Source organism: Danio rerio, chromosome 11 (genome assembly GCF_049306965.1).
Source record: "Danio rerio strain Tuebingen ecotype United States chromosome 11, GRCz12tu, whole genome shotgun sequence".
Classification (NCBI taxonomy): domain Eukaryota; kingdom Metazoa; phylum Chordata; class Actinopteri; order Cypriniformes; family Danionidae; genus Danio; species Danio rerio.
Window position 1 is genome coordinate 21,249,451 of NC_133186.1, and position 24,904 is coordinate 21,274,354.

General features: G+C 35.7%; 1 protein-coding gene and 1 non-coding gene across 2 annotated transcripts in view; one reads left to right on the plus strand and one right to left on the minus strand.

Moving 5' to 3' along the window:
* The first annotated feature begins 855 nt into the window (after positions 1–855).
* adamts9 (ADAM metallopeptidase with thrombospondin type 1 motif, 9) overlaps positions 856–24,904 on the plus strand; it is a 61,860-nt gene continuing 37,811 nt past the window's right edge. The window contains 11 exon segments of the mRNA NM_001423670.1: positions 856–1,151; positions 2,010–2,395; positions 4,925–5,084; positions 7,832–8,109; positions 10,412–10,495; positions 10,644–10,768; positions 11,070–11,110; positions 14,454–14,559; positions 17,576–17,722; positions 17,981–18,122; positions 18,588–18,692. Coding sequence (NP_001410599.1) covers positions 1,055–1,151; positions 2,010–2,395; positions 4,925–5,084; positions 7,832–8,109; positions 10,412–10,495; positions 10,644–10,768; positions 11,070–11,110; positions 14,454–14,559; positions 17,576–17,722; positions 17,981–18,122; positions 18,588–18,692 — 1,671 coding nt within the window. The 5' untranslated portion in view covers positions 856–1,054.
* Positions 23,444–23,547, minus strand: LOC137496754 (U6 spliceosomal RNA). Its single transcript, XR_011017310.1, has one exon. It is a non-coding gene; the product is annotated as a U6 spliceosomal RNA (small nuclear RNA).

Sequence of the window (24,904 nt, forward strand, 5' to 3'; positions counted from 1 at the left end):
AATATGAACATATTTATATGATTTATTTACAAAACAGTTTGTAAAGTATTATTTTCTGTCTTTTAGTAGATATATTATATGAGAGACTTGCTTTGTTTACCAAATAAAGTGGATCTAACTGGATTTGCATTGTAAACATTAAATCAAAGTTAAAAAGGTATTACTTTTTAGTTCATATGTTAAGGTTTTGGTTATGATACTCCCAAAATAATTCTGCATAAATCCGCAGATTTTTAACACAATTTTGCGCAGAAATAGAAAAAAATGTCAGCAGATTCCGTCTGGCCCTACTTATCACTAATATTAATTAATATCAGTCACTGAAAAACACATAGCCTACGTCAAATAAATAGACTTTTCTGAGTACACAATTGGGACATACACAAAATATGAAGAAAATCTAATAACAATAACATAAATATTAAAAGATGTTTCCATTATAAAAAGTGTTTTCAGAATCTCAGTCGATTTTAGCAGTAATACATTGTGTTTTTAAGACAAAGATAAAAGTCAGTGTTCCAATTTCCAAATTGCCCTTTTCACCAGTATTGTATTAATACAGTATTATTACGTGTTACGTTATTATTACATTAGATAATCTCTGGACTGAGGCAGTGTGCTTATCTAACTTATCCAACTGAATGTTCAAACATAACAGCACAATCTGAAGTAGTTACGAACATAATGCACGTGTGCGTGATGATTATGAGTAACATGTTCAGTGATTTTAAAAGTTTAGTCTGCACGCTACATTAGCGACACATATGGCAGGAGTGGCTTTCTGAGAGGGGTGTCTCTAAGAGTACGCCCAAGTAGGCTAAAGTAATCAGCAAACTGGAGACCACCACAGTTGCATCGACCCCCTTTCTGGTATTATGCATGCAAACCAAGAGCTCCGACCGAGCGCTTGTTTAGCGACATGGAAGTCACTTCTGTAAAGTAGAGGAGAAACGCTTTGGATGCAGCAACCGTGCGGCGAAAGCCCGGCTTCAAGGGACAGCGGAATACTGTATTCGGGCTTGCTTGCATTCATTTTTTCTAAACGTGGACAATCATGGTTTTGTTCTCCTGGGGAATTAGTTTTTTAGTATTACTCTCTGATCTAATGAATGCACTAGCTTCAACGGGGAGACTGCGAGGTTCAGAAAAAGGTACGTGCTCTTTTCACGATCGTTTACTCTCTCATTCAACTCAGTACTTTGAGGCGCGGAGAATGAATGACTTTCCTTTACTTTCCTAACAGTTCATAGCGCGCTGTCGAAGATTTCGAGTAATGCTTTCAGAAGTCTGACTGACACCTGATTTACCATGTGGAGTCTTAGAATGAAGTCCAGTTTAATGAGGATTTGTACATTTTTACTTACAGTATGGGCTATATCAGTTGACAAAATGAATTATTAAAAAAAAACTTGAAGTCATCAATTCTGTTACAGTCAGTGGTATAAAATCCCATTTAAGCGAAGATTTAATTCAAGTGAACCCTTATGGACAAGTCGAAGTGCCATTTTTGTCAGTTTGTTTAGTTTATCGTTCTCTTATTGTCAGGCACGTTACAATGATACTAAAACAGATATTTATAGAAATATCAACACTTGTGACTTAGCGTTTCTCTTTTAATGACAGTAAAACTGTCAACTCGGTTACCTTTCTATTTATCTTTATATTACCATGCGTCGCAAAATACGACGTTTTATGCACGGTTTGCCTTAAAAATGTTCTAAATGTTACCAAAACATGCCTATAATGTCTTTTCAATTTAAAGTAGAAGTTCTTCATTTAATGGCTACACATAGAGCCATCCATGCAAAACGTTCATGCTCTAAATAGGCTACTGTAGTTCTTTAGATTGTCAATCCTTCCTTTAAAAATTTAATTGTCTTTATGAACCATTTTGCTTTTCTCTAGAAATGCTGTGTAAGCACTCATTGGAAAAGTTCATCGCATTGCAAATGACATTCATGACCTACTTATATGTAATTTTACCATTCAATCTCCGTTCCCTTCCTCAGCGAAATTACAGGAGTTTGGCGCGTATGAGATTGTAACTCCGGCCAGATTGAACGAAGTCGGTGAGCAACTGCCAACGGGCGTGCACTTCAAGAGGAGAAAGCGGAGTACCGACCCAACAACCGCCAACATCTCTCATCATTGGACCTCGCCGCACGCCTATTATCAAATATCTGCCTTTGGGCAGGACTATTACCTTAACCTTACTCTCGAGTCTGGATTTATTGCGCCAGTTTACACTGTCACGATACTCGGAGCATCCAGTGAAGGTCATAATTCAGTGGAGGGGGAGGAGGAGGAGGACACGGAGTATCAGCACTGCTTTTATAAAGGACATGTGAACGCTGGGCAGGAGCACACTGCAGTAATCAGCCTCTGCTCCGGTTTGGTAAGTTAAATTATATATTTCTATGATGATATTAACTAAATCCAATGACCAGTATTTACGCAATGCAGGACGCATTCGGTAACTTTGCAAAATTAGCCTTCTCAAAAACTTTCGTTCGTGATTAGGCTACACAATTATGCACGAGCTTTAATGGAAGGGTGGTGCAAGTTAATCGGGGCAACGTTTTTGAAACGAATCGGGATCACTTATAAAGTTTTTTCTCAAACATGAAATCATCAAACTTTCAAAATAGCGCTCTATGAGTTGAGTGACGCACATTCATCAGAGGCATTAGCAGCAGGAGTGAGCTGACGTCAAAGGAGACTCCATATTTGGGAGTCAGATGTCATCTGTTGATGCGAACGTGATGTTGCGCCAAACTTAATGTTTTTCTCACAAATCAAAATTAGCCATGAGATCTACTTTGGTTCTTTCGAATCCTGTACTTACACTTGGTGGTTCTTCTGTAGTCAGAAAGTGGCAAGGGCTAGTAAAGTTCTAGAAATACATCAAGTAATTTCATGTGTCCCTATTCACGATAACGGCTGTTGCATGATTCAGGGATTGCTTGATGAAATAGTACGTTTCTCAGCTGCATATGCTTTGGCGAGCTTTAAAAAGCTGAAGCTATACATAACCTGGAGATAATCTTATCTGAGTTTATATGGGGGGGCATTTACACAACACTGGTCCCACTTTATAGTTGGCACAACAGTATAGTTACAAATTTAATTACACAAATTAATGACAGATGTAATTACATGTAGGTATTTAATAAATCATAACTACAATGTAAAAACATGTATTTACACAATAAGTGCATTGTAGCAAATTATTAATTTCAGTATAAGTACATATTAGTTATATTCGTTAATATAAAGTGGCATTGAAAACTTTTATTTTATTTACACACATTATTTTGAAAGTGTAAACATTCTAAATGTGTTTTTAAAGTGCTCTTGTCATCCTAGAGTAATAAATACAAACACATCATTGTTTTAAAGCATGTTTATTCTGCAGAAGAATGCATAGACTATATGCAAGTGCATAGGACCAGTGTTTATTTACAACATTTACAACATGACATTGCCAAATACTGGCCTGGCATGCAAAATGCATAGTTTCAGTCATTAACATGAATGGGAATTGTTTTGACTGGATTGTGCTTGACAGGATTGTGAATCTAAACTTATATTGTTAAGTATCTATATAAAACTTAATATATGTCCTATAAGCCTTTTGTCTTTTCAACCAAACCCCCAATTCTTTGACCTTTAGGAGTTAATTTTTTTAAAGTATGCTATCATGAGAGCTGTATATTTTCACAGAAATATTGGAATATGGACAAATCTGTATCTCTAATTAAGATCCCATATTTTCTGTCTAGTGTGTTCTCGGTCATTATGAACGACTGTAACAAAGAGCTCAGCCATGTGTTGGTTTAAAATCTCCAATATGCTACCAACATTAAACAATGAATGAAAGAAAGTGTAAATGTGAAGCAAAAAAAAAAAATCTATATTTTGTCTCTTTTTCTTTGGAGTTTCAACAGGAATTTTAGGTTGCTCGGATAACCTCTTATCAACCATCCTTATTAGCATACAGTGCCTGTAGCAAAAAATATATGATATTTGGTATTTTGATGTCATAAAAAGCAGCCGCACAGTGGCTCAGTGGGTAGCACTGTCGTCTCACAGCAAGAAGGTTGCTGATCTCACAGCAAGAAGGTTGCTGATTCGAATCCTGGCTGGGTCAGTTGGCATTTCTGTGTGGAGTTTGCATGTTCTCTCTGTTTAGGTGGGTTTCCAATGGGTGCTCAGGTTTCCCCCACAGTCCAAACACATATAAGTTTATAAGTGAATTGAATAAATTAAAATTGGCCATAGTGTATGAGTGTGTGTAAAAATGCGAGAGTGTGTATGGGTGTTTCCCAGTACTGGATTGAGGCTGGGTCTGCTGTGTAAAACATATGCTGGAACAGTTGGCAGTTCATTCTGCTGTGGTGATAAATAGGCCAAAGGAAAATGAATGAATGTCATAAAAAGATTCTGCACAGAAGTTCTTATGCAGAATTTAAGTGTTTTTTATAAGAAAATGAAGTTTTCCAGTTTTTATGAATTGGTGTACACAAACAATTTGTCTAAAATATAGAGCAATCAATAGTCTAATATAATAATCAGCCTCAAAACTGCTCAGCATGTTTCTTCTTGAAGATAAGTAGAATATTTTTTCAAGTATGCTTCTTGCTTGTTTTATGAAATTCACATTTCCAGACAATATACTTTGTAAGTGAAGCACAATGTTCTGATAGTTATCAACTGCATTCTGCGTTCATTACCCCCCAGAGGCCAGTGCACTGATATGCATGCAATGTATGTTTACTCTATCACTCCATCAGCCACTTAGGATTTGTGCGTAAATAAAATCTTAGGGGGAAAGTTTTAAGGGCAATTTACAGTCACACACAGAATGTGTCCATAGATTGCACTGGCCATGGACCAATTTAAACAGTGTTGTTGTTTGTTTTAGCTTGGCACTTTCAGGTCACCAGAAGGGGAGTTTTTTGTGGAGCCCCTTCATAGCTACAATAGTGAACATTATGAAGAAGAACACATCAAACCTCACGTCGTGTACAGAAAAGATGCCTCAAAAAAGACTGTAGATGATTCCGCTGCATGTGAAACTTCAGGTAAGCAGGAAAACGCATACCTTAAAAAGTGTTACCTTACATTTTTGGATGACAAACATATATATATATATATATATATATATATATATATATATATATATATATATATATATATATATATATATATATATATATATATATAAACATTAATTACTAGATTCGGTACTGGAACATTCATCACTGTAACTTTTCATATTAAAGATTTTTTTTTAAATGCCGCGTTGTAATAATTCATCATAGTCTTTACAGTTAATAATTAATATATCTAAATACAAATATGAACATGAATGCAGCACAACCCCACTACAGGCACAGAAATAGACTGCTCTCATTGACATTTAAATACTCACAGTGCTATTCATGGTATCTTTTACATCCTTTGCTTTTCTATTTTCATATGTCATTGAGTAAAAACCAGTGGAACAGGAAAAATCATTTTGGAAGTTCTTGGTATCATTCCAATCTTAGTTTACTGCCACAAAATCCTGTTGACTCTTGCACTTCCTGTGGCCTGAAGATAAGGAAACTCAAGAGGCCCAATACCATGAAAGCCACGTGGGGAACTGCATTGAAGTAAAGCAATGCCAGTTTGAAGTGTTTGGAAATTCAATGTAACAAAAATAAATGTGGATTGGGCTAATGCACACTGGTGTATATCAATAACAGTCAACGGCAGCTTTGTTTTAAAATGTATTGTGTTTTTTAAGTGAACTGTTTGGCCCCAAAAAAGTGCTGGGAGGAGAACTTTTTTTAGACTTCATTTTTTATTGGAAGCAAGCTCCATTGTGGCCTGCTTTTTGTTCATTTCGATAAAAACAGGATTTGTGTCGATACCTGGCACACTTTTCTCACAAAGCACTTTTCTCAGCAATTTATGTACAAAATCAATATCTATTGTTTAATATTGAGTAGAAGGTAGGGGTTGTGTTGCATTTGTGTCCTATTTTAAGCTCAGGAGAGTTTAGAGTGTCCTGTTATTGCTTTTATTTTGCCATAAAACTAAGCTAAAAGCGTTAGCTGAAAACTAACACTTAACACTTGCGTCTGGATTTAACCTTTAGGTCAGACTGCAAAGTTTAATTTAAAGGAGCATTGACTAATTTTTACAACTCCCCTAAAGTTAAACACTTGAGTTTTACTGTTTTTTAACCTAATCAAACTATTTCCAGTTCTGGCGGGAGAGCTTTAGCTTAGCTTAGCATAAATTATTAAATTGGATTAGACCATTTGCATCTTGCTTAAAACAAAAAAGATTAAAACTGACTCTTCTCTAGTCACATTGTGTATTAAGACCAGCAGAAAATAAAAAGTTTACATTTTCTTTGCCAATATGGCTATACTCTCATGCTGATGTAATAATCAAGGAACGTTGCTGCCATACCATGGTTGGCACAGTGAACTTATGCAGCACAATCAGCATATATTCTCTCTGTATCAGACAGTCATGTTGAAATTTACAGCATAATTTCATTGTACCTGCTGCAACCATGATACTACAGCGAACTTTCCCGATTATTATGCTGGAATGAGACTATAGCTTGAAACCCTTTGGTCATTTTTGAGTTAAATGCTAATGGTATAATCTGATTCAATGATCAATACAATAAGTGCTCCCACCAGACCCAGAGATTGGCTGAATGGTTGAAAAACCTAATAAATTCCTTTAAAATACATGCTATTCAATACATGCATTTTTAAAATTTGCTACATTACATTCTTCAGAAATAGTTTACTAATTTATTATAGAACATAGTTTACTACTTTGTTACAAAATAGTGGCTACTAACATTGCATACACACAGGGCTTTAATGTCAAAGCTTGACCGAGTGTGTCTGAAGTTGGGGCTGACGCGATCATCATAGCAGTGTCAGCTAATAAAATTAGTCCGCAATCGGCTTCTGTCTGAGCAAGAATATTTGCATAAAGAGATCTGATTGCCCTAAGCTTCCTTTGGCGCTTTAGTAGTTGAGAAATCCCCAACTTCTGCAGCGAGCAATGTCACTGAAGCATCGCAGTCGGATCCACATTTCAGTTCGGCAACCCTTGACGTCACCCATTCAAAGTAAAATTCATAGAGAAGCTTTAACGCTGACACCTCGTGTAAATTGGGCGTAATGCTCAATGTTGTCATTTAGAGCAAAAATATGAGTTTTGATCACCAAAGATATTTGTTATTTTGACAAATTTCAATTTTCTTGCCAAAAAAGAGGCCAGTGACGAATTTGTATTTAAAATATGGAAGAAAAGCTTGGAATAAACAAATAAGGTAACATTTTATTTTGATGGTCCATTTGAGTGTTAGAAGACTGTCTGCTTAATATCTGTTGATACTGCTGCTAAGCAGACATTTTATCTGTCAGCTTACACTAACCCTAGCCCTAACCCTAACCCTAAACTAACAGTCTACTTATAATCTAATGAGAATTAGTTGGAATGTAGACGCTATGTAACTTAAAATAAACAAACGGACCATCAAATTAAAGTGTGACCTCAAATATTAACAATTTGCTCGGACACATACCTAATAAATCAAGTAAATAGAGAGAAACTTAACATTTTCAAGTGGTCTCTTATTTCTTTACATAGCTGAACACATGATCATGAATACATTCATCCATGGTTACCATTGGATGTGAACTTGTGACATATAATAAAGGAAGCAGTAGCCCTCATGGCTAAATTTGACTTTCTTGTAATAAAATAACTTAAATTCATTTAAATGCATTGTTCTCTTCTTCATCTGCAGGACATACAGAGCCAAACCGCAGACACAGGAACAGACTGAAGAGAAAGTCGCCCTCCAGCATGCTGTCCGACCTGGAGACTCTTAATTCCAGACTCTTCCCCTTCTCAGAAAACAAGCACAACTCCGCTAATGAAAGCAGTGACTCCAAGCCACACCGGAGATCAAAGCGTTTCCTCTCCTACCCCCGTTTTGTTGAAGTCATGGTTGTGGCAGACAGCAAGATGGTGGAACATCATGGAAGCAACCTTCAGCACTACATTCTTACCCTGATGTCCATCGTAAGTTACGGCCAGTTAACGATAGTCTTAATGGGTCTGTGTCCGTTGCTTTAGGTCAGGTTGTGAAGTGAATATTTCTGACAGGGTTTGATGCACATCAGTATAAAACAAATAAAATCAGGTATGTCGCATGCACGGCATACTTTAGATGCTTTTTAGTTGAAACTCGCTGGGAGCTTCGATGACCTATATTTTGATCTTGGCAAAGGCTGCATTCTCAGCAGGATCTGGCAGCGCAGGCCAGTTCTCAATGGCCAAGAAACATTTTTTCAACAGCTGAGGTTAATGTCGCGTGTTCAACCCTACTTAATAAGATAAATCAAAGAGGTTTGTGTGTATTGGAGTTAGTGAATGAGAAAAATGCCAGCTTTTTTGAGGCTGCAATGTAAAAACTGCTCTGCCAGAACTGGACTGTACATGTTGCTGTCCTTTCAGTTACAGTTAAGATACACAAATTTACACATAATACACTTTATTGTAAAGCATGGGTCCAACATAGGCTTATTCTGAAAACATAGCCCTATATACATTTCTGGAGATTGTAAATTATGTAGCCAGAAGTACATAAACAAACGATATATGATTCTGTTCTTGTTTGTGCTTAAAAGCTGACCGCTTACCTCCTTATGAACGGCATTCCTGCTGTCACCAGTTTGTCCAGTTAGCTCGCCATGTACATCAGCGGACTTGAGATGAAGAGAGGAGTTGACCACGATGACAGGGTTCAAGTCTAAAGCTTTGAGTGAATTGACTGAAAGTCATTCATTTCTAATGGCGAGTAGTCCAGGAGCTGCTTGGATTTCCGGTAATCTCTGTATGTGGAAAATTCTGATCCGATTTGAGTTGCGGATACGTTGAAACAATTGAACTCCTGCAACTAGACCATATGGGACCGGTCGACTGGATGTGATGTATTCCAGTGTTGTCCAAGCAGGTCCGTGCGCACGAGATGAGAAATAGGATTTTTTATTTTTTTTAATCTGAAAATCTTTTTTTATTTAAAAAAAAATCTATTCATAAATGAGTTATAATTTTTTTATGTTGTCTCCACATTCCCTCCAAATTTTTTAGTGCTCTGAGTTTCTAGTATTCATTCATTCATTCATTCATTCAAACACGGTGAACACAGAGAATAAATGCTCTTTTTGCTATTTCGGACACCACGAGAATCAGCTTCTCTCCCATGGTTCACGACAACACTGAAAATCTTGTGCTACTGCCACAAGGAGGCATATTCTGACAGTTGTGTCCAAATGTCATCTGCAGTGGAAAGGCGGCTTGATGAAGAACAATTCCAGAAAGCAGGTAAGACAAAAACAAAAGCTAATCTGTGGAGGAGGGCAGGTTAGGGGTAGGTTAGTCTGTCGGCCAGTCAGTCAGTCAGTCAGTCAGTCAGTCTGTCAATTAACAGTCAGTTGACAGTCAGTTGACAGTGGCCTCTGGTGAATTTACCAGAGAACAGCAGGCACGAATGGCACTCGAGAGAAAAATTTGAGATCTAAAAAAGCATACACAGTGGCCTCTGGTGGATTCGCGAAAAAAAAGAAAAAAAATAAACTTAGTAGCTCCTGGGATGTTTTTGTCAAAAATACAATACAAAAATACAAATACAACAATACACAAATGTGTAGCGGTACGTTTTCAGAATGAGCCTGAGTTGCAACGGTCTCAGATGAGAGAATCACACAAATGAAGCAATGTTCTCTTTTGGTTAACGTTTAACCAAATAATTTTTTTTTATGTTTTTGAAATCAGTTATTCTCATCAAGGCTGCATTTCTTTGATTAAAACTATAAAATCGTTGAATACTATTACAATTTACAACTACATTGTTTATAAGTCATTTTTATTTCAATATATTCAAAGATTTCAGCAAACTTTAGCTTCATCCAGTCTTTGGTGTAACCTAATCCTCTGGCATTTGTTTTAATATGCTGATTTGCTACTCAAGGAACGCTTATCATAATTACAAATGTTTAAAAACAATCCAGCTTAGTTTCACTAGCCATAACCACTCAGTACTTCTTCAGCAATGTAAGTGCTTTTTTGTTCAGTTTAATGCATCCGGGCGGAATAAAATAAATAATTTCACACTCACCCCAAACTTTTGAAAAGTATACTACAATATATAACAACATGCTGTGAAACCGTACCATGGGATACAATTAAGGGCCAAAAATGGTCAGATGTAAGGATAAACTGTTGAAAGCTAAATCTCTCAGGCTGACAGTTTGAGGCCCCTGTTGTAAAGTAATTAGATCCTTTGATAATGAATTCCAATTGTCTGTATTCCTTTGCTCAGGTTTCCTCCATCTATAAGGACCCCAGCATTGGAAACCTGATTAACATTGTTATTGTGAAGCTGGTCATTATAAAGAATGAGCTGGTAAGAGTTCCCTTTGTGTGGTTTAAAGGAAGTGTCTTAATTAACAGCTCTTTTAAATGTGCTTAAGCAGTTCTTTACAGTCGAGCCCTAATCGTTTCCACAAGGCTAAATGTATATTTCAGTAACATCTGTCTCTATTCCCCTGTAGGATGGACCCACTATCTCCTTCAATGCACAAGCCACTTTGAAAAACTTCTGCATATGGCAGCAAAGTCAAAATCACCCTGATGACAACCATCCCTCACATCACGACACCGCCATCTTAATCACAAGGTGAGAAATATTCATATGCTTTCTTACCCCTTTTTATTGCTCACTTGTGTTGTAGAATACTTAGCATAGATAAAGATGGTTGATGTTATGTGTCCTCCCTCCACATGTATTTAGAGCCGTTCACTGAACACTGAAACTTTATACTTTGTGTAGGCGATGAAAGCTAAATAAAAGTTTGACTTTTCAAGGCCACAAGAGCAGAAAGTAGACAATAATGTGGACAACATATACACAAATGTAAGATCAATTGTGTATGTAAGTACTGCTTAAACTAGTCCTGTTTTCTTCTTTTCTTTTTTAGGCAGGACATCTGTCGAGCACGGGACAAATGTGACACTTTAGGTAAAAAGTTTGATTATGATCACATTACAGTTGACAATAGGGCTTTATACTCTCAGAATGTTTAATTAGGAACATTCTAAACTCCATGTAAAAGTATTACACAATGCTTTTATTCAACAATTATCTTTTTTGTATAAAGTGTATATGGTCACTAGCAACCAATGGTGTGTAATAGTGTAAATATATTTTCCCTATGCAACTACATTCTCAGAAATAAAGGTATAGGAGATGTCAATGGGGCAGTACCTTTTCAAAAGATACATATTTTGACCGAAAGAGTCTACAGTGGTACCTCAAAGGTGCATTTTAATGCCGAAATGTACTTAAAATTTATATCTTTAGAAATGATACCGCCCCAATGACAGCTTTAATTCTGAAAGTGTATAAATCAATATGACTCAAAAAGTGCAATTCATTTAAAGGGTTAGTTCATCTAAAATGAAAATATCCTCAACATTTACTCACATTTAAGTGGTTCTATAATAAAATATTCTGAATAATGTTGAAAAAAAAAACATCCATAGTAGGAACAAAAAAGAATGCTATGGAAATCAATGGCTGTGTTTTTCCAACATCTTTCAGTATATCTTCCTTTGTGTTCAACAGAAGAACTTAAACAGGTTTAAAATAAGTGTAGGATGAGTAAATGATAAAATAATTTTCATTTTTAGGTGCACTTTTATATTTTATTTTTAAGATGGTAGTGTCACAGTGAGTATGTTTACATGGACACCAATAATCAGATTTTAATATGATTAAGAAAATACTCTGATTAAGAGTCTACCATGTAAACAGCAATTTTTGATTAATTTAATTGGATTAATTTAATCTGAAGATCATAATCGAACTAAACAGAAACTGAATTAAGGTATTTGGAGTATGTCAATATTTAGTGTCATTACTGAAGTGCATTACAGACATGTAAACAGCTTAATCAAACTATTACCATCGTGCAGGATTTTTTTCGCATTTTGCGACAGTATAGTCTGTACGCACGACTGTTTGACACTACTGTAGTCTCTGGACCACAGACACCTGCCTGAGGTTTTTTTTTCCATACGGCATGCCGTATCAAATTTCATTAAAGCAACACTCCTCTAGCAAGTTATACTCACATTCAATATCTTGTTTGCCATCGGGGGCATGAATGAAATGTTACTGAATGAAAGTGAAAGTGCCAAACTGCAGATAAAGTCGGAAAATTCAAAATGAAATACTCAAAATTACATGAAACTCTGGATGAAACGAGGATGACATTAATTAAATCCTATAACATTAAAACGGGATCATGAAAGAACATTTAAAAAGCAACTCAAGTAAACACCTTGATCATATTATTATCTTAATCAGATTAAGGCAAATAATTAGAGACCTGATGTCCATGTAAACGTAGTCACTTATTATGTGATGTGATGTTTCTCTTTAAATTACCAAAGGCATAAAGATGTAATCAGCAAAACTTAAAATGTCTTGAATAAGAAAGCAATCACCATATGCAATCAATTATGTCACTGTCACTTGATGCTGAATTTAGTAAGTTGACAGAGATGTTTAAGACATTGCAAATAATAGTCATCAGAAAGTGGTTGACATTGCAAATGTGAGCCAGATGTTGAATGTACTGGGCAAGTGCGTTCTGATGATGACAGTGATGGTAAAATCATCTGCCCAAGCTAAACATTTCCAAGTACCCAAATAACAAAATGTGCCTTATTTCACTCACTCACTCACTAGCTCGCTCACTTACTCACCCGCTCACTCGCTTACTCACTCACTCACTTATTCATTTTACTATAAAAAAGTGAGTATTATCACTACAAAAGTGGTGCTTACCATGCTCCAAAACAAGACTTCAGTACTTAAGGTAAAAATGGTGCTAACCCCCAATATTACAGTTATGATTTCAATTATTATGATGAATTGATTTTATACAGTTGAAGTTAGAATTAATATCCCTCCTGTGAATTTTTGTTTCTCTTTCAAACATTTATTAAATGATGTTTAACAGAGCAAGGAATTTTTCACAGTATTTCTTTTAATATTTTTCCTAAGGAGAAATCTACATTATGTGTTTTATTTCGATTAGAATAAAAGCCATTTAAGCCATTTAAACCATTTCAAGGTCAATATTTGCCTTAAGCAGTATATTTTTTTTAATTGTCTACAGAACAAACCACTTTAACCCTTTAACTACCTCACCAAGAGAAAAATTGTTTAGATTGCATTTCTTAACTCTTAATGTCACTAGTTAACACACTCAATGCAATTTTTTTTAACACATCCCATAACTTCTAAAATATCAACCTCTAGCAAATGATTGATGTGTCTGTTTATGGTAATAGTGCGGGAAATAAAACATATACTATGAAAAATCTGAAAAAATGAAGCATAAGACCAATTTATTAAAAAAATACATTTTTGATCCTTAAATCATCTTTAAGTATGGCATAAAAATATTTCAGATTTTCATTTAATATGTTTTCTTGTTTTATTTTTACAATAACACCTATATCAAGTGTAGTAGTGCAACAGGATTTTGTTCGTTTGATTGTAAACCAACAATTCATTCATTCGTTAATTTTCTTTTCGGCTTAGTCTCTTTATTAATCTGGGGTCGCCACAGCAGAATGAACCGCCAACTTATCCAGCATATGTTTTACACAGCGAATGCCCTTCCAGCTGCAAACCATCTCTAGGAAATATCCATACACACTCATTCACTCTTATACACTACAGACAATTTAGCCTACACATTTCACCTGTACCGCATGTCTTTGGACTGTGGAAGAAATCGGAGCACCCGGAGGAAACCCACGCGAACGTGGGGAGAAAATGACAACTCCACACAGAAATGCCAACTGAGCCAGCTGAGGCTCGAACCAGCAAACTTCTTGCTATGAGGCGACAGCACTACCTACTGCACTACCCTAACTTGCCCAATTAACCTAGTTAAGTCTTTAAATGTCTTTTTAAGCTGAATACTAGTATCTTGAAAAATATCTAGTAAAATATTATGTACTGTCATCATGGCAAAGATAAAGGAAGCCAGTTATTAGAAACGAGTTATTAAAACTAATATGTTTATAAATGGGTCTAAAAATCTCTCTGTTTAACAGCAATAGGGGAAAACATACAGGGGGCTGATAATTCAGTGAGGCTAATAATTCTGACTTTACCTGGAGTAATGATTGCAATTGTGAAATGTTTGTTTCCTTGGCTTTAATAGTGTTTAGAATAATGTAAACCTGGATTAACACAAGGTGTAAAGCCCTAATGAGGATGATGCTTATGGCAATGATGTGAAATGCAGCAACATTCTGACTGCTTCCATTTGCACTTTCAGGTCTAGCTGAGCTGGGTACAGTTTGTGATCCTTATAGAAGTTGCAGTATTAATGAGGATAATGGACTCAGTACTGCTTTCACCATCGCTCATGAGCTCGGCCATGTGTGAGTACTGTTGGGTTTTTTGTGAAATACTGTGAAATAAATGTGCTCATACTTTTCTTCCTTGAAATATATGACACTTTGCATGACATTTCGCTGTTCAGCACAATGTCTGTCTTGCATTTTTCATTTCTAAATGTGGCCTGAGTGTCCAAATTCTTTTTGGGGCAGTAATATCTCCTGCATTAACAATGATGTTTGTCTTATGAACTTTACCTGAGAGGAGCTTTTATTACACACAGATCTAAACCTTTAATCATTTATTCAAGTGATTATGTGAAAGGTCTACCTTTAAAACACTTTATTTCTTTCAAGGTCTAACAGTGTGTAAATTTCTTATTCGTCTTCAATAGCTTTGTTTCATTTTGTAATGTTTTGGGAAGATTTCATTGCCTCTTGTACAGCTTGATAACGGTGTGTCTATGTCTGATATGCAACTTCCCAAGGTTATTTCTGCAGAGAGCACTAAAGTATTCAGTTATACACTAGGTTTTTTTGCAGCCTAATATAGTCTTGGAGGTAATAAATGTCATGGCATATATAGCAGTCTCATTATAGTCAAGTAAAGTAAAACAAACATTATTTAAGCACATTTCAGTGCCTATTTCAGTCAGCTAGCTTAGCTAATGTTCTCATTTGAAGACAAACATTGAACTTGCAATATTGGCAATAGCATTTAGTTTGCATGTGCACTGATGTGAAAATAACCTGTAAACAACCTATAAATGAACCTTTTTTCTCACATTGTTGCCCTGTGGCAGGTGGTGACATCAGTGCCGTGCTCTTGAGTGTGGATTTAGTTCTGGTGCTGTACAGTGCTATGCAGCGCGTAACACCTCTCGCCCCACAATCTGATGTGTTCTGCTGCTCATGGGATTATTACTGTCCTCACTGGAGGACAACAGATATGGGAATTGAAATTTTGCCAAAACTAAGTTTAGTGTCTAGACAACAGACTGGCAAATAGTTTATATAATGCAGATATAGATAATGCACTCTTATATAACCTATAAATAAAAATATATCCTTTATGATATTGAATAAGGCGATGCAGTGGCGCAGTAGGTAGTGCTGTCGCCTCAGAGCAAGAAGATCGCTGGTTTGAGCCTCAGCTGGGTCAGTTGGCGTTTCTGTGTGGAGTTTGCATTTTTTCCCTGTGTTCGCATGGATTTCCTTCAGGTGCTCCGGTTTCCCCCACAGTCCAAAGACATGCAATACAAGTAAATTGGGTTGGCTAAAAAAAATGTCTGTAGTCTATGAGTGTGAAAGAGTGTGTGTGGATGTTTCCCGGAGATGGGTTGTGGCTGGAAGGGCATCCGGTGCGTAAAATTATTTAATTAATTAATTAATTTATTTATTTATCCATGAATCATTAAATGTGCAGTAAGTGATCTGCCTAAATGCTAACTGGTTAGCATAATATCTTTCAAATACAATCCCTCCCCTGCCGTCCAAAGCCACAACTACTGAAATCACAAACGTGAACATTAAAAATGACAGAGAACCACTTCATAATTTCATTCACCAGTTTTTTAAAAACTTTATAGTACTTTATAATACTGCGATTCAGAACAAAAAACTGTATTATATCTAGCAGAGTTTCAGTTGTGTAGCTAGCAAATCTTGTCATAATGTGCAATATTTCACGCATGCAAGGATCGCTGGTCTCACTCTCTCGCGCTTTGTCTTAAAGCCACTACTGTATGCTTAGTGGTTGACGGGGAGGATGCAGGAATTAAACTTATTACTAAGTTTACTTACATGCTGTTTTAGAGGAAATATTTAAATTCAGCATTTTTTTTTAGCGCTGTCACTTGTGTCCACGTGACTGCGATGTGCGTGGGCACGCTATCAGCAAATCTGCGTGAACGGATGCGAAGATGTACAATTTTTTTTTATACTTTTTGACAGACAGTTTGGGTTACTTATCAGAATTATTGGAAATGTCTTGCCGACAATTTTTTATTGGATGAACATTTTTGAGTCTTATCTCTTACCCAGAATATAAAAATACATATAAATGCATTTAGGTCATTTATTTTAATCATTACTATTGGAATGTGAAGAGACTTTCAACCAGCACAACAAAACATGTTTCTGAAGACAATCAGTTTTGGTATTAGTTATGTTATCAGCATCTACATATTTTCCATATTTTAGTATTGGCACATCCCTGTTTAAAAATTTTAACATGTAAGTTATACTGTACATGTTCCATATATAAGGACAGGCTGATTTATTAAACAAGGGTCAATTTTTAAGTATTTCATTTTATTTGTATTAAGAATGAATAAGTAGTTTTTGATATCTAACATTAATAGATCATCTTCCATAACATGAAATGACTGATTTTGTAGCAGTTTATCAATATCTGTATTGTTGCTGTATGCATTTTTGTGTTGGTATGTCCCTGTTTTCTTTATGGGGACAAGTGAATATATTCAGCAAGCTAAGTAATGCATCAGTTTAGAACAATGCAACAATTAATGGTAAGACTGTATTTTGATGGTTCCTATTGCACATTTTGTTGACTAAAAGTTGCATTGCAACTACATGCCAATTACTTCTTATTTGAGTATTAGTAGACTGTCTGCTTAATATCTGTTGATACTGCTCCTTCAACAGACATTTAACTGACTATAAAAAACTTTGCAAGTACATTTCAACTTACACTAACTCTAACCCCAGCCTAACAGTCTACTTATAACCTAATGAGAATTAGTGGGCCATGTAGATGCAATGTAACTTAATTTCAATAAAATGTATTAAAGGGCCATCAAAATAAAGTTACACCCAGTTAATTATCTATATTGTATATACCAATTATTGAGCCTGATACTAAATATCAGCGCCTTTTACTGTTTTTCACTACTGCCTTTTTCATATGATCCTGGAGTAAAAGTGAAATTACCCGGTTTAAGCCGACTTTGCCAGTACTGTTTGTCCTGTACATGCTCATCATCTTGATCAGTTGCATGTGTGTGTTTGTGCGCACGTGTGTTTTCACTCATGGCCTTAGGTTCAACATGCCTCACGATGACAGTAACAAATGCAAGGAGGATGGAGTCAAGAACCAGCAACATGTGATGGCCCCTACGCTCAATTATTACACTAATCCCTGGATGTGGTCCAAATGCAGTCGGAAATACATCACAGAATTCCTCGAGTATGTAAACCCTCTTTACACTCCATGCATTGACAGGATGTTGTTAAGCCTGTGATGTTGGCTCGAACTCTTCAAGTTGAGCACCACTTAGTGATTAATGTCCAGCATTAGCATGCGCTTGTTGTCCTCTAAACATTCTCAACTGAGATGAAAACTACGTCATCAGAAGCAAACTGTCACTTACTGAGAACATTTCTATTGTTTGTTGCTTGTTTGTTTTGCTTTCTTTTAGCTCATTTGTTTATCATTTCTCATTAGCACAGGGTATGGTGAGTGTTTGCTTGATGAGCCGGTTTCTAGGCCATACAGTTTGTCCCAGCAGCTGCCTGGACAGATATACAGCGTCAATAAACAATGTGAGCTGATATTTGGGCCTGGGACGCAGGTGTGCCCATATATGGTGAGAGGATCCCTCAGGGAATTGCTTAACATACTGACATGGACATCTTCTAGTGTATATCTGCCATGTGCTGTTATTTATAGATGTAAATTTTATATAGATTTTGTCTTGTTTCTAGTCCAAATGTCTCAAAAAATTCTTGTTTTCAGAAAAAAAAAATTACATTTTATTTTTTCCTTAAATCAAGGGGTAAGCAAAATAAACTTGTATTTTGCAGATTATTCTGGTTGTTTTAAGGAGAAACTCGCTTTATTTATACTTGTATTTTTCTGAAAACAAAACTATTTTTTTTACTTGTTTTTCCTTTTAGATTTAAATAAAAATGATATTTAGAATAGAAACAAGACAAAAAAAAAAATGTTTTTATTTGTAGCAATGATGTCATTTGAAAATATCTGTCAATTTTAACTTGATGTACACAAGTGAGATATTCAAGCTAAAAGTGAGTGTTTGGATGTTGTGCAGACACAATGCCGGAGGTTGTGGTGCACCAGTCCTGATGGAGTCCAGCGGGGCTGTCGAACCCAACACATGCCATGGGCTGATGGCACAGACTGTGCTCCAGGAAAGGTAAGCACTTCTGAAAATTTACAACAGCACTCATACCTACAAATGACATCACTAGTCCTCCAACCCCAGCAGCTCGTTTAATTTAAACATTTCCTTTTACGTTTATGCATTGGTTTATTATCTTCTATTATCTTCTTTCAATGTATTGTTTAGGTACTTATTTGTTTATACTTAATATTTTAATGCATTTTCATGAATCAGATTACAAGTGGATAACATTCAATTTAGATGTCAATTGGATCTGAAACGCTTTAAGATTTTACATTACATTTATTCATTTAGCAGACACTTTTAGCAACTTTCAATAATGATAAAAGAAGCACTTCAAAAAATCATCAGCAATATATTAATGCAAGGACAAGTCTAAGTTATATATTTTTAGGTTAGATTAGAGGTGAGAGTGTGTCGTACAAGTGGTTTAAAAAGCCCACTTACCAGTATGGAGCACACTCAGAAATGCACATTGTTTTTCAAGAAGAATACAATGTTTATTTCTATAGCCCTTTTACAATGTAAATGGTGTCAAAGCAGCTTAACATAGAATATTATAGTAAACTGAAACTGTGTCAGTCCAGTTTTCAGAGTTTAAGTTCAGTTTAGTTGAGTTCAGTGTGGTTTAATTTTTACTGCTGAAAGTCCAAACACTGAAGAGCAAACTTTTGCTCTGGTGCATATGGAGAGGGGAGTGTTTGTTCTACAGGTGTTTTGTCAAGCACACTCACCTGTGTGGAGCACACTCAGAATAGCACAATGTTTTCCAAGAAAAATACAGTGTTTATAAGAAGGTTTCTGGTGCACATGGAGAGTAGAGTGTGTTATATGGGTGGTTTGTAAGGCGCACTCACCTGTATGGAGTACACTCAGAATTGCAAAATGTTTTCCAAAAAAGTCTGGTGCATATAGAGAGGAGAGTGTATGTTCTACAGGGAGTTGGTCAAGCCCACTCACCTGTGTGTAGCACACTCAATTATTGCACAATATTTTTTACAATGCACGAGCGTGCTTGTTAAACAAGTTGTCTGGTGCACATGGAGAGGAAAGGAGTTTGTAACTTAAAGTTGGACCACTCCCAGAGGTAGCTGAAAAAGCATTCGATCAGATTGCTTTTGTAGTGTAAACACTCATATGGTCAAATGCATTGAACTAGCCATAAAACCATCCCCTAAAATGTGATCAGTATGGGATGTGTTATGAAAAACACACTAAAACCAGTGGAAACGGCAATGCATCTCATCTGACACTTGTGATAATTAAAAACGCATTTTAATACTAGGTGAAAACACAGCCTTGTTTTTTTTTATTTATTTATTTTTTCAGAAACTTCTCACTAAATGTTTTTTGCTAACTTACAACATGTGCAATCCCCAAATGTGAAATTTAAACAAACGCAGTTTAAACACAGTAAACACCTTTTACACAGTGACTTTACACAGAGCTCATTAGCCATCTGTATTTGCTTACATATGGGTGGTTACTCAAAGAAACCTAACCAAGAATAGGCTCTTTTTAGTGTATGATTCCTGTATTTTGTTAGAAATATATTTTAGAACAAATCTATTGACTTAATCAATAGAACATGTGTAGCCGTGGGGGTCACACAGTGGCTCAGTGGTTAGCACTGTGCCCCACAGCAAGATAGTCGCTGGTTCAAGTCCTGGCTGGGTCAGTTGGCATTTCTGTGTGGAGTTTTCATATTCTCCCCGTGTTTGTGTGGGTTTCCCCTGGGTGCTCCGGTTTCCCCCTGAGGTATGTGCTATAGGTGAATTGGATGAACTAAATTGTCCATAGTATATGTTTGTGAATGAGTGTGTATGGATGGTTCCAGTCATTGGGTTGCAGCTGGAAGGGCATTCGCTGTATAAAACAAATGCTGGATAAGTTGGCGGTTCATCCCGCTGTGGCGACCTCTGATGAATAAAGAGACTAAACTGAAGGAAAATGAAAGAGTGAATGAACATTTGTTGGCAGATTATACAAACAAATTGCTTAGTGAATGAGACCTATTGTCTTTGTTGCTCAGTAATGCTTCCGTTAAGCAAGCAGGAAGAATACTTTGAAGTATTTCTCTTTGCTTGATCTATATGATGAAAGTCAACAAGCTCCAATGTTGTTTTGACCTCAAGCATTCTTCAAAAAAGACATTGAATGTCTTGCAAAATATGTTGCTAAGTTAAAATTGGAGCAACATGAAGGCAAGTAAATAATGACAGCATTTCATTTATGAGTGGACTATCCCTCCAGCTTTTTTTCTGTTAGGAAACAATAATAACTCTTGGCTGGTCACATGTGGAGAGTTTGTTGTATGTTATTGGTTTTGTGTAGATTTTAATTCCCTGCCAGAAACTCATTATGTCCCTTGAAAGAACTCCAGGGAGTTAACATTATATTTCTGCACTTCGCCCAATAACCGTTTTTGCAGAATTGCAGATGAAAAGCAGATTCTTCAGTGTAACTTCAAACACAAATTTCCTCCAAATAGCGACCAAATCACTTTCACAGTGACACTTGTCCACACTGATATATTGCTTTGTTTTTGCCCCTGTCTCTGCTTTAGAATGTTTCCCAGATTGTGAACTCAAGTCAGACTTGCGTAGTGCTTGTGATTGTGAATGGACTTGCATCTTGTGACCTTTATATGAAAAGTTTTGCCAATAGCATCATTTTTGCTATGTTACTAGCTATCTCAGGACACATATTTTTCTAAGAATTTCATATGCTGTGGTGTCATGCATCTTGATGCATCTAGATATGCAAGAGATCAGCCTTTTGCATCTTGTTTTGATTTTCATGCTGGGACCACCCATGATAAGTGGATTGTCTGGTAATCATTGAGCAAAACAGTTTTAAATCTCAGCATTGCGTTTTAATTTTCACAAAGACAGACCTATGTGTGGAATGGCAGTTATTTTTTCCCCAACTTCGGAGAGCTGATTTTCGGAGAGACACATTTTTAAACATAATAGTTTTAATAACTCATCTCTTATCACTTATTTATTTTATCTTTGCCATGATGACAGTAAATAATATTTGAGTAGATATTTTTCAAGACACTACTATACAGCTTAAAGTGACATTTAAAGGCTTAACTTGGTTAATTAGGTTAACTAGGAAGGTTAGGGTAATTAGGCAAGTTATTGTATAACAGTGATTTGTTATGTAGACTGTCGGAAATACAATAGCTTAAAGGGGCTAATAATTTAAAAAAAAAACTAAAAATGTTTTTTTTTTTTTTTTAAACTGATTTTATTCTAGTCTAAATAAAACAAAAAAAGGTTTTTTTTTCCAGAAGAAAACAAATTTGTCAGACTTAATATTTCCTTGCTCTGTTAAACATAATTTGTGAAATATAAAAAAAAGAAAAAAAATCAAAGGGGGTTTAATAATTTTGACTTCAACTGTATATATCTGTTTTTATATATATTTATATGTTTTTATTTTATATATATTTATGTACATTCAATCAATTTATAGGTCATATATATTGATCTCATGTAAATAACTATTTCTTTTAAAAGTACAGTATATACTCAGAAACTGACTCATTCTTATGTGATCATATTTCTCACTTTATTGAGAACTTCAGGCCAAATGCTTGATAAAAAATGTAGAAACATAAATTAGATAATAATAAAATATAAAACGTCTTTAAAAACAAATGATTACAGGTTCAACATAATATATATATATATATATATATATATATATATATATATATATATATATATATATATATATATATATATATATATATATATATTTATAAATTGATAATGTGTGTTATATACATGTTGCTAAACAAACTGCAAAATCTAAACATTTTACTTTCAAGACTGCAACTTTTTAACAATGCTGTTATTTATTTTCTTTATCTGCATCCTGTAAGGGCTTGTAACATTGTGCTCATATAAATTATAAATAAATAGTATCATAAATAATGTATTTTGTGATGCTACTAAATAAATGATAGAGCAATATGAATTGATAGATTTTTTATTTTGTCTACATATATATATATGAGTTCATTTCCCTGTGTTGGGTTGCAGCTGGAACGGCATCCGCTGCTTAAAACATATGCTCGATAAGTGGCGACTCCTGATTAATAAAGGGACTAAACTGAAAAAAAATTAATTAATTAATGAAGAGTTCAAATGCCAAAACCTGTAAATGCTGTCTGAAATTTTCTCCTAAAATGAGGATTTTCTAAGCCTTCTACATTTGTCTTCAGTTATTTTACTTTAAAGCCAATGAAAAGAACTTATTTAACATTATAAAAGTGAATTACTAAGCCCACACTCAAGATTCTGAAAAAAAAGCTAATTTAGGAGAATATCAAATAGCATTTAGAGGTTTTTGCATCTAAACTCTTCATATATTTAACATATTGCGCAATGACATATATTGTCATATTGCACAACCCTACCTGCCATAGCCAATATTTCACTACTCTGCAATAAAGTGAAAAGGCAGAATAGAGCAATCGTTCATAGGAAGCCAATAGCTTTCCACAGTTGGGTTTAAAATGAGCATGCTAATGTGTACCAGAGCCAATTGTGTTTCCACTTTCACGGCAGTGACTTGATCAAGCTACACCTATCTAGGCTTCCTCAGGGCCAATGGCCAGGTTTTTTGTTTTCTGGCAAACCAAATACCTTGGCTTATGCTGGAGTAGCTGGGCCTGAGAAGTGTTCATAAACAAAGGCTGAGTTTACCTGAGTCAGGAGATAGTTAGCGATGCTGCTCATTTCTCATGTTTACATATGGAGCGATTAACGCATTTGCGTGTCATCCTTTAAGGGGGCATGCTAATCTTTTATGTATTGATTCAATTTTAGTATATGTGCCACCGTAGCGACACATATACTTGTCAACACATACTTGGCTTGCTTGGTTTGGCTTGCTTGGTTTGAGACATGTGGAGTTGCACATTGATGGATTGAAGAGCAACAGTGTTTGGACTTTCAGCAGTGAAATTTAAACCACACTGAAGTGAACTAAACTGAACTCTGAAAACTGGACTGACACAGTTTCATTTTACTAGAACTTGCTTTAACACAATCAGCATTGTAAAAGCGCTATATATGAATTGAATTTAAATAAACATATTAGTCTACCAACTAATATCATATATATATATATATATATATATATATATATATATATATATATATATATATATATATATATATATATATATATATTAGGGGTGTCAAAATTAATTGTTTCTTCGGTGCACCGCGATGCAGACGCGGACAATTAGGTATTGATTCAGTAATAACCATAACCGGTTATTATGTAGTGACGTCATTTATCTCTTATGCGCTCTGCCGTTATTTACAACACTCAGCCAACTCAGGGCCGGCCCGTGGCATAGGCACCATAGGCAAATGCTTAGGGCACTGTATATCCAGTGGGGCGCCAGAAATGAGCGCGTTTCAGTTGGTTTTGTTTTCGATTTTCCTGACACACATTCAGTTATAGACGGCAATAACTCAAAAAACGCTTACCCTAAAAAGATCTAAAGTGTGTTTCCTACAGAAAGACAAAGCTGGTTATGTTTCACAGCTGTCTTTCTTTTTTTCGCTCGACATTACGAGCACTGCTCTGTTTAAGCCCTCGCAGTCTGTGTTTACTTTAGCCGACAGAGCTCGCGCTGAAAGGAACTCTCTGTAAGGGACCGTCGGAAAAGTGCTTATTTTTTTTCGTTTTTTTTTTTTTTTTTCTGCTCCGCTCAGCGCGAGTTCTCCCTGTTGCAAGGGCTTAAGTGTGTTTGTTTGTGTGTGTGTGCGTGTGTGTGTTTGTTTGTTTGATGCTGTTCATGTTTGTGAATGTGTTTGAATGAGAGATAGTGTGTTGCTGTGTGTCTGTGTGTTTATACAGACAGCATGTTATAGCCTCCCCCCTAAAATATAACACTATATATGGAAAGCATCTTCAATGCACCGTGATGCACCGAGATATCGAATTGAACGATATCTCTTGAGATAATCGGTAAGAATTTGATAAAATCTGAAAACAGTACAAATTTCAATCTATGCCTTTAAAACACTATCGGTTGGGTTTAGGGAAGGGAGTGGGTGGAGTTTTCGGTCAGTTGGTCAGTCAATTAGTCGACAGTGTCCTCTGGTGGATTTATGTGAGAACAGCAGGTGCGAATGACGCTCACAAAAGAAATGTAATATCTCAAAAACAACTTACACTACGGCCTCTTGTGG